The 11422-nt window shown below is 38.7% G+C and overlaps 1 protein-coding gene across 1 annotated transcript in view; it reads left to right on the plus strand.

Moving 5' to 3' along the window:
• nsun2 (NOP2/Sun RNA methyltransferase 2) overlaps positions 1 to 9437 on the plus strand; it is a 43446-nt gene extending 34009 nt beyond the window's left edge. Inside the window, exons 15-19 of the mRNA XM_078240363.1 lie at positions 1047 to 1182; positions 2391 to 2471; positions 4792 to 4930; positions 6046 to 6085; positions 8474 to 9437. Of these exons, the coding sequence (XP_078096489.1) occupies positions 1047 to 1182; positions 2391 to 2471; positions 4792 to 4930; positions 6046 to 6085; positions 8474 to 8912 (835 nt within the window). The 3' untranslated portion in view covers positions 8913 to 9437. The remainder of the gene's footprint in view (positions 1 to 1046; positions 1183 to 2390; positions 2472 to 4791; positions 4931 to 6045; positions 6086 to 8473) is intronic.
• The last annotated feature ends 1985 nt before the right edge of the window (positions 9438 to 11422 follow it).

The following is an 11422-nucleotide window of genomic DNA, read 5'->3' on the forward strand; positions in this document are numbered from 1 at the left end:
ACAAGATGATTTAAAAGTACATTTATATATTTAATGGCAGGGCAGTTGGTTGTGGGCAGAGCTGGGGTTTGGCGTTTGAAGTGAAACAGTGCCATCTATAGAGGACTATCTGTAAGACTAGGGGTGAGAGAAGAAACTCGCACAAAGAATTGTGGAAATCTGGAAGTTTTTTTCCCTGTCAAAAAGTAGTTGAAATGTTATTTTTTGGACAAGAGTATCAAGGGTGTGGGCGCACACATTTTGGATAAAGATCAGTTGAATGGCAGAAGAAGTTTGAGGGACTGACCTTATTGCCATCATCCTGTGTTCCTAAGCAGGCACTAGAATTGTCAATTTAAAAGTAATAGAATTAGGTATTACAAAGAGTCACAAGTTGTTTCAAATTTGAGTTGGAAAGTGATTTTCAGAATAGTAAGTGTGCCAATGGGAGGAATTCTAATGTGTGTGGTTTTGTCTATTTTAAATGTATGTTTTCAATCTGATTCTGTTCAGAAGCAACTTGTAGTTCATTCTCAGTCTTGCTGCTACAAAACTGAATTATCTTGTAACAGCAAGTCATCCTTTAGCTGTTGAAGCTAATCTGTTTCTTGCTCTGTTGAACTAATTATGTCTTTGTGCAATGCACAGTAGTAGTCATAGCGATGCAGTTTTGCAAATTCTCCCATGCAGATGAATGCCAATTATGGCAGTGATATATCTTTTGTCAAAACTTTGGTGTCTAAGATTGCATTTTGAAGCAGCTTTTGAATTGTGGAATGTCCAGCTTTGCTGATTTAAGCTAATAAAGATTTTATGCTATGCAGCATATTATAATCAAACTGAAGAATAACTGAAACATTAAATATGCATGCTTAATCTGTGGCCAGAACATGCCCAGTAAAGTCAAAGTATTTAAAATAGTGACCTGTGCAAATTTTACAGGGTGTAATTTTCCGTTGGGCAATATTGGCTCATCTACTTTGGCCATAAGGATGTCCTGTTAGATTATCTGCTGTATAAGAAAAATATGAGACGTTTTATCAAAATACTGAAACAATTTTTAATAGGAAATTTTATCAATTGGATCCATCTTTCCCAAAGTCGAATGTCCTCACTAGAACGCATGAGGGAAAGAAGCGTCACCTCTACATGGTTTCAAAGGAACTAAGAAATGTGCTTCTCCATAACAGTGAGCGAATGAAGGTTATGGACAGTTTCCTATTGCTTTTTAATTCTAGCTTGTATTGGTCTGCTTTTGAAGTCATTGAACATTTTTATTTGGGGAGGCCTCTTCTTTGTTTGTCATGCTTTAACTTGTCACAGATTAACCCAGTCTATGACGGGCAGTCTGTCAGATCAGTCTTCCGACTTGAGACTTGCTTGTCAATAAATATACTCAAAGCCAATTTCCGGATTGTGAAACCCCTTTTTAACGAATTAGTATTGAGTTATTAAAGTGGATTTTAAAAAAGATTTAAAGAAGGGGAGAATATGATATAACTAGAAATTTGAAGTGTTAATGTCACGATGGTTAATATAGGAATAAAGTGATTATTGAATTGGATTACTTTGTCACTGTGACAGTTATTGCCCACGATCATGATGCAAGATCTGAAAACTCAAGCAACTGGCTTGTAAAGGTCAAATGCCACCTATTCTATGTGCTGTTTGATGTATGAAGTATTTATGTTTTATACATTTCAAACAATAAAACTTCACAGTCATGAACAGTTTCTTCACTAATGGTTTTGAGGCAAGTGTTCAAATGTTGGAATTAAACATTTGTGCCCCACCCCCATGTGTCAAATTAAAAATGTCTACCCTCTAAATTGCTTCCCTCTATCTCCTCAACCTTCTCCAACCCTCGAGTCCTACCCAAGTGTGTCACTGCTTCAATTTCAAGCTTCTTTCTCTTCTCTGCCCCTTCTCCCTTTTTAACATTGTGTTGTTAATAACAGAGCTTTTCACTGAGTGGTCTAGCCACTGTTCACGCCATTGCTGAAATTTTCCACCCCTTTCCACCAGCAGGATCGTCTGGTCCCTCCGATGGCAACCTCCCCACCCCCACTTGGTGTGTTTCCCCACAGTGGAGGATGCATGCAACTCTCCATAGACATTGACAGGACTAGAAAATCCCATGGCCGGCCAGTGGCGGACCACTTCCACCACAGTGGGGGCTGGAAAATCCCACCCCATGAGCCTGTTACCCTTCCATTTCTTTAAAAAATATATTAAAACCTCTTTACTAAAAGCCTCCAGTACTTTCTTTTTCCTATTTGTGAAGTATTTCTTCACATTAAAGATGCAATATAGTTTTAACTACACTTTTAGATTTTGTTTTTTTAAATAAAAGAAAATTTTTAACTTTAATGTTTGGAGGGTGCTCTGATAAATTTGATTTATTCTCCTAGGTGATCAACACAGGAATTAAAGTTTTGAGTCGCAATAATGATGGGGAAGAATTTGGATGTGCCTTCCGATTAGCACAAGAGGTAATATTAGCTTTGTCATTTGCAGATTATCTGTGGTGATATTACTGATAAGTTTTAAGACTGTCTTTCTAACATATAAAAAAAAATGACAGTTCCATTTGTATACCTTGAACCATTTTGTGTCCGATCAGCTTCAGGAAGTGCATTTAGAGACACGAAGCTTTCCTTTATCCTCACTTGAGTTCATTTTTCAAATATTATTTTGAAGCAAGGTGCCTATAATTGCAATGACTGATAGTGATATTCAGGATGAGAAAATATTAGCGTTGGTGTAATGGCAACTGCTAGATCAGGTGAGTCAAGAAGCAACCTTTAATTAGCCCTTGGTTATCACCTGTGCCAGTGATAGAAAATTTTAAATGCTAATTTGTGACACCTGTTCAATAATGTCTGTCTTCACAATTTAAATTCTTTAAAGCAAGCAACAAATTTAGCAGCATTTTGATCGGTTTAATTATCAGCTATGATTTATAGGAACAATAGTTAATCAATCAGCCTATCAGCATCTCGAGCCTGTTGATCATGGATGATCCATACCTTAACTCTGTTTGCCACATGCATGTGATAAATACATTTTCAACTTGCATCAAGTTACCATTCTTTAAAAAAAATAATAGAAGTTGTGTTCTAAAATGCTGTCCAGACGTTCCAGTTCAGGGTAGATTTTATACTTTGCAAATAAGTGAGGATATGTGAGAGAAGAAAACACATCTCAATTAGCACATTTTGTACCCAAAGCAGAAGCCCTATCCCCTAGTTCTCATTAGTGCTTTTAATTGTGCAGTACTGTTTGTATTATCTGTCCACAATTACGGTTACTGTTTTACATTCTGGACTTAAACATCATGGAAATCATAGAAACCCTACAGTGCAGAAAGAGGCCATTCGTCCCATCGAGTCTGCACCGACCACAATCCCACCCAGGCCCTACCCCCATATGTTTTACCCACTAATCCCTCTAACCTACGCATCTCAGGACACTAAGGGGCAATTTGAGCATAGCCAATCAATCTAACCCGCACATCTTTGAACTGTGGGAGGAAACCGGAGCACCCGGAGGAAACCCATGCAGACACGAGGAGAATGTGCAAATTCCACACAGACAGTGACCCAAGCTGGGAATTGAACCCAGGTCCCTGGAGCTGTGAAGCAGCAGTGCTAACCACTGTGCTACCGTGCCGCCTAACATAAACATAAAAAGACCTAGGCTGAGATTATCCAAATTTATTTGTTTGGCCTTTGAAAAACTCCTTTCTTTGTTGGTTTAGTGTAAGGAAGATTTATAGCCATCCTCAAAGGTAGAAGGAGACTGTGCCAGAGAATCATCAATCACTCTTATACCTGAGGAAATCTCTGTAGCTGGCAGCTTGAATATACTCATTGAAGGTTGGATTTATCCAACCTTAGCCCTTACCACCTTTTGAATTTAGCTCTCAGAATTGCTGCTGATGTGTTGCATTGTTTGGGTGTGCTTGCACTGTTGGGCAGCTGAAGAGAGAAATTAAGTGGTTCTGATTTGCACATTATTGCTTTCCAAAAGAAATTGAGAGTTGACATGTCTGTGGCCCTCATTTGGGGAACAAAAACATTTTAACGAATGAGATAGAAATTGGAACCTTGGAAGCTCAGAAAATGATTAAGAATGAATAAGCAGATGTGTTTAAAACCATTAAAAGTATGGATCTTATTCTAAAATAGTACTGACAATTTTTAGTGGTGTCTGAGCTGAGTTTTTTGGAGGATAATGTAGAATTCCCTGGAACTCGTGCTACTCATCATAGTAATTGTATTTACTTTTAAAAGACTTGGCGCTTGTGTTACTATTTAACATTACAGAGCTAAGGAAATGTTGAGATGTAGAGCAGGAATGACCAAATTGCCATCCATTGGCAGCTTAGATTCTCTAAGACTTGGCACTATGGCTCTCTGAAACACAGCTCAGCCCTGTTTGTGCTCCGGATGTATATTTCATCCTGTTTGAATGTTTTGGACTGTATGTTTGGAAAAGGGAGTTGTGCTGCTGTTGCCTGATTGGTGGCTACATCCTAAATCACCATAATTTGTTGTCATTAGAAGTCTGGTGGTTAAATAAACGGGAGCATGGATTTAAAATTTATTTGTGTAGCTCTTGGGTTCCACTGTAGTACAAAGTGATCAACTAAGTCCATAAGGAGAGCACTCTTACTGTAAGAGAGCCTGCGGTTAGAATACCAGAAGGAATACACTGTTCTGTGGAGTATCAGCTGATCTGCGTGGGCATATTCGACTGTTTCTCAAAGTAAAATATAAGCTGATAAAAGTATACTTTTGTGTTCTTCAGGGTATTTATACTATAAATCCATACATTAATGGAAGAATCATTAAGATTTCTATTGAGGATGTCATGGTGCTTCTAACACAAGAAAATCCATTCATTGGCAAACTTACAAGTGAACCTCAGAAACAAGCCAAGAAGCTGAGTAAGTTACTATGTTGGCATCTTTGCTTTTTAAATGAGAGGAGAGCTTATTGTAACAGTAGGAATTAACCGTGTTTCTGTTTCTTTTTTTGTTTAGTGTAGCGTTTTATTTTTGTTGTCGTATGTTTTTTTTACATTGCTCAGAAATTGTTTGATTGCATTTTGTATGTAAAATAGCTTCCAGCTGCAATATTAAAAATTAAATTTAGAAGCTTAGCGTGAAGCTTTAAAAATGCCAGGTGTTTCATCATGAGCTCACTCACTGCATCATGCAATTCCCACTGTGTTTGCATCTGAAATTCAAATCAGCTGAAGTGATTTACCATACAGAATATGATTAAAATATGTAGGTACTATTTGGCATTTCCTTTAAAGCTGCTTTTTTTCCCCCCAGCAAACATTAAATAGGTGAAGGCAGCAAATTGGAAAAGGAATTGTAGTACGGAAAATCTGCTGGTGGCCATTTGATGCACTTGTTGTATACAAACAATTGGGTCTTTCCAGATCTCTCAGCCTCAGAGTATTGGATCTTTCTTGACATTATTTATATATGAATTAGTGGGGTTATTTAGCCCAAACCAGGTTTGGAAATAATGCTAATGGCCACTAAATTACAAAGAAAATGTAACACAATGAATATAAAGCACACCAATGTGTATAGCATTGAGACATTTTTTAACTTTGTTTTCCTGAGCGTTGTGATTCTCTAACTGGGAAGGGTGTGAATTTTGACACGGATGGATTGAGGATGGCATCTGACTTAGAATTTGTAGTCACTGTATGTGATGTGCTGATCTGTTGCAAAGTAATGTTAGCACAGTGTTTTGCTTGGAAATGGGAGCTCAAGTCAGGCAATCTCGAGCCATCTCTCTCAGATGGATAAAAGAAGATGTTGCAAAGTAGTGTTAGCACAGTGTTTTGTTTGTACTGAATAACTACGCAAGTAACTGAATGCTATAAACAAGCGTATCTTTTCACAGCACTAGAATGTATACCATGCAGAATCCTCTATATTTAACAACCAATTAATTATTCAGTGGAAAATGGAGATGTCATCTTAAAATTACTCCAATGGAATTAACGAATATTCAAATGCTTCTCTTTTTATTAAAACAGATATGGGGAGCATTGTGCTGAAGTACGAACCAGATCCTTCGTAAGTCTTTTCAATAGATGATTTATTTTCACTGATGCCTCTTTTAATATGCATGTGGGATTATGCACCATTTTTCACTTGTTCAGTTTTCACTGTGGTGGACATTACAATAGAAGCTGAACAGCAGAATCCGTCTTTCAACTGATGGTTATCCACATACATTTTCCAGGTGATGTAAAATCCATTCCAACAGTTTTCTTTGTCATTTCATTCCACAGATCCAAATTACTAGCTTCCTAAACTGTCATGGTGGAACTCCCAGTTATAACATCTAGGTTGACTATGCTGACCACTTTCATATATTGGATAGTGTCTTTATCCACTAGACCATCAGGGGACAATGGATTGTTAATGTAATTTAGGTTTAAACATCAATTTCTTTTTAAAAAATTATTCTAAAAATAAATCTGTTCTTTGCAAGTCAAGTACTATACTTAATCTAGCAAGAGCTGATTCACAAAAATAATTGTGATTAAGTATTGACACCTTCCATTTGTTTTGTCCAAGTTTTTCCTACATCCTATCACTCTCCGATGTTGCCTGCCTACAGCTCCCATTTCCCCCCAATGAGTAACGCCACCCCATCCATTGCTGAGATCTTTGTTGTGCAATTATCAGAGGGTTTGACTTCTGATTTGCTACTGTCTCTTTTTTTTTTTTTGCTCCCTTCTCCTCTTCCACTGCCCCCACCCACATTTTACAAATTTCATATCATCCAAAAACAGCAGTCTCTGTACTTAACAGCACGGTGTCCCACATTTTACACTTGCAGTGCTCCACACGCAAATAGATCTGTTTATAAGATCCTTTCCTTTGTGTGATAAAATCCCTTCCTGGTCTTGGATGAGCTCTTGTAGCCAGTTGTCATAGAAATCATAGAAACCCTACAGTACAGAAAGAGGCCATTTGGCCCATCGAGTCTGCACCGACCACAATCCCACCCAGGCCCTACCCCCACATCCCTACATATTTACCCACTAATCCCTCTAACCTATGCATCTCAGGACACTAAGGGCGATTTTTAGCATGGCCAGTCAACCTAACCCGCACATCTTTGGACTGTGGGAGGAAACCAGAGCACTCGGAGGAAACCCACGCAGACACGAGGAGAATGTGCAAACTCCACACAGACAGTGACCCAAGCCGGGAATCGAACCCAGGTCCCTGGAGCTTTGAAGCAGCAGTGCTAACCACTGTGCTACTGTGCCACCCACATTGTCCTTGTACATTACCTCCACATCTCTTTATTTTCTGTTGGCCTATCCACCATCATTTGTCATTCCTGTCATCATTAGTTCTTTAATTCTTGTCCTTGGGGAAATCTCTCCCTAAAGCCAGTTTCAACCATGCTTTCAACTGTCTCTTTAACGTTTTTCTCTTTCACCATGCTTTTGCAGCTTTCTGTAACTCATTACTTTTTTTTTTCTTCGTTTGATGTCCATTTTTGGGAAGCTCTTCACAAGTGCTGTGTCCTTATCTATTCAGTGTGGGCATGTACCTATTTCTTTTTAATTGTAGAACTATCCTTGTTGACTTTTGGAACAAATATTCAGTCATGAGTTGTGGAAGAGGCAATGGCCTAATGATATCATCACTAGACTATTAATCCAGAAACTCAGCTAATGTTCTGGGAACCCGGTTTCAAATCCCGCCAAGTCAGATGGCGGAATTTGAATTTAATAAAAAGTATCTGGAATTAAGAACCTGCTGATGACCATGAAACCATTGCCAATTGTCAGAAAAACTCATTTGGTTCACTTATGTCCTTTTAGGGAAGGAAATCTGCCATCTTTGCCTGGCCTACATGTCACTCCAGAGCTACAGCAATGTGGTTGACTCACAACTGCCCTCTGAACAAGGGCAACCAGGGATGGGCAATAAATGCTGGCCAGCCAGTGATGCCCATGTGCAACAAATGAATAAGTAAAAGTAGTGATTATAATTATGGATTTGTGATCAACTGTCTAACTTGGTTGTGTGGAGCAGTTCTAACTCCTATCCTAAATATAGTTTACTTTACTTATCTATTTTGTGATTGGTCATCCTCTCATTTGTTGATACACCAATGATGCTGTCCAAAGGTGTAGGAAATAAATAGATTCCATTCAAAGAATGAGGATGATGGCACTGAAGAAAATTTTGAACAGTTTTGGCTGTTATCTTAAACTACAAATCTGTTTGCTGGTTCTTGTTATAGCTTTCCTATGGTTAGAATTAGCGAGCTATCTATTTGGGGGGGTAAAAAACCTTTGGAAATAAGTAATTCCAGGTGATTTCCACTCCTCCCCCACCGTCCTCCCCCTTCCAAACAGACATAAAGGTAAATTCCTGACTTTTTTCCAATGGCTTACTCTTTTGTTCATTTTCTTCCCACAATTATGTTCGCAGAAACGTTGAAGGCCCAAATTGCCCTATTGTACTGTGTGGCTGGAGGGGAAAGAATTCAATCCGTGCCTTTGTCGCTCGGAACGAGCGTTTCCATTACCTCCGAATGTTGGGAGTAGAGGTTTTCAGAGACAAGAGTAAGGGTGAAGGAGCAGAAGGTGTGGCTGCAAGTGCTGAGAAAAATGAGGAACCAATGGAAGAAGGAGAATTGAATTTACCAGAAGCAACTGAACATTTGAAGGAGGATTCAGACACAGTTCAGGAAGCTGAAAAAAATTTTGATAATATCCCGGGGGCCACAGAAGAACCTGAAAAATATCAAGAACAAGTACAGCATGCAAAGATGGAAATCAATAATACAATGAGAATTTCAGAATCAATCGATTCATGTCCAAAAGTTGAAAACTTTGATGCTGAAGTAGCTTCTCCTGATGCAAATTAATCTAAGGTTTTTTATTATTTTTTTTAAATGCCAAAACATGGACTGATATGATTGCGGCATAAGTTATGACTTCTTATTGGATGTCCAGTGCTGCCAAGCTGTTTCTGGAGGAAAATACTTGCAATCCGAGCTTAAATATTTCACATGAATGTACTCAGACCGTTACTAATTGGGTGTATAGGCTTGAAAAGTTATTTGAACACACATCACCAGAGCACCACTTGCTGATTTCAATAGCATATTTTCTGTAACGATATCTTGGTCCTTTGCCAAACATGCTTCATTCATTTTTCATAGAGAGCAAGTACCTTCTTGGAAGGGTGGGGGAAGGAGAATCTGTATCACTTCTTTCATGTAAAATGATGACTTTCAACACTATGCACATGATTAAGTTGTTTTTGGGGGGGAGTGGGTTGCAAATAGTTTGACAACCCGTTCTCTTGAAGAAAATAACCTTTTAAAATGACCAGATCTGCTGTTTAGTGCATTCTTTTGTTAATGCTTCTATTTGTGCTCTTTTTTTTTTTAAAGAAACTTTTTGAATCCAGTCTTTTGAAAGGTGATTGAGGCTTTTACAGTTAAATTTATAAACTGAAGTGCTAACTTTTATTTTAAAAGATCATAAGTTTTATGTAATTTTGGTGTCTCTGATAAACTAGTGGTGCTGAGTTACTATCTATGTACAACTGCCCGATTTTTCTATTGGTTATCTACCCATTTGTTGAAAGTAAGAATTACCCCCTTCAATTCAAACACTATTTAGTTTGCAAATTCTGTGGATGTACCAAAGGGAACTGTTTCAAGTTTGTATTAAACATATTCCAAATGTGAGGACATTTGATTTTCAGTCAAATACCATATTTTGTCCATTAAAAGGCACTGAATCTAATACTTTTGATATTTTCAATCCTCTTTTGTACTTGTAAAGTTCCTGGTGGATATAAGTTAGTTGAACCTTGCTGCAGTGGAAATCGTCCCTATGTCAAGCAACAATAATCTTTAAAGTCTGCAATCACCAGGTTTCCTCTAGGAAGACAGTTTAGTTTTGTGCATGAAATCTCATCTGCATGGTAACTGTTGGAAATTGACATTTAAGTTGGTGTGTTATGTATGTATGCTTGTGCTCATACATCAATACTATGGATACTGGAAATCTGAAATTAAGGACAGCATGGTGGAACAGTGGTTAGCACTGCTGCTTCACAGTGCCAGAGACCTGAGTTCAGTTCTGGCTTTGGGTGTTTGTGTGGAGTTTGCACACTCTCCCTGTGTCTGCGTGTGTTTCATCCGGGTACTCTGGTTTCCTCCCACAGTCCATATCTTTGTAAGTTAGATGGATTGGCCGTGAAAAATGTGTGGAATTAAGAGGATAGGGCAGGGGAGAGGGACTGGTTAAGATGCACTGCCAGAGAGTTGGTGCAAACTTGATGGGCTGAATGGCCTCCTTCTGCGCTATAGGAATTCTATGATTCTAAAAACAAAAGTTCAGGTCTGGCAGCAGCTGTGAAGACTGAACAGAGTTAAGATTTCAGGTCCGTGACATTTCTTCAGGACTGGGAAAGGTTAGAAATGTAATAGCTTTTTAAGGAGGTGAAATTGGAGAAAGTGGGGGAAAAAACAAAAAAGGAAAGTCTGACAGGGCAAAAGATGGGAGAGATTAAATTACAAAGGAGTTGATGGGAATGATCAGAGTGCTAATGTGACAAGTAAAGAAACAATATGTGGATTCGGAGGAAGTGTAAATTACAGAATAATGAAAAGCTGCCATTCGAAAGCAGAAGCCAGTCCAGACTGATCTGCAATGCGGAAGAGACAAAATGGGGGCTGGCGATGACGGACTGGAATTGTTGGACTCGATTGTAAGCCGGTATCTAATCAAACTATGAGGTCCTGTTTCTCAAGCTTGCGTGGCACTTCACTGGGATACTGCAATATGTCAAGGATAGAGATGTCAGCCTGAGAGCAATGTTTAAGCCACTGGAAGTTAGGGGTCATGCTTGCAGACTGAGCAGAGATGTTCTACAAAGCTGTCACCCAATCTGCCTTTGGACTTGCTGATGTAGAAGAGATTGCATTGTGACCAGCAAATGCAATATGCAAAATTGAAATTAGTATATATAGATGCAAAGTATACATTGTTATATTGTGTAACTGTTTCTTTATTCCAAGGTGTAATGAAGCTGGGGATTCCAAAGAATGGCTGACCAGCTTTTCTACTTGGATACAAGATCCATCTGATTCATGTTGCCATGGAGAATGACTTTGAGAAGAACCCACAAAAGCCATTGGGGTATTGCATTACATCATTTTTTTCTAAGGTATCTCTGAAACTGAGACAAGGGAGTCTGCAAGAATCAGAGAAAGAGAAGAGACCAAGGCAGTCCTGCACCTGAAACAGAGAAAATGCTGACTAACATGCAGAATGTGGATCGGAGCTGGTGTTTATATTGAAGAGACCAGGTTCATGCGGATTTAAATAAAGTTGGAAGATTTGCCTAGCTTTTGGCTAG

The sequence above is a fragment of the Mustelus asterias genome, chromosome 2 (assembly GCF_964213995.1).
Source record: "Mustelus asterias chromosome 2, sMusAst1.hap1.1, whole genome shotgun sequence".
Taxonomy (NCBI): domain Eukaryota; kingdom Metazoa; phylum Chordata; class Chondrichthyes; order Carcharhiniformes; family Triakidae; genus Mustelus; species Mustelus asterias.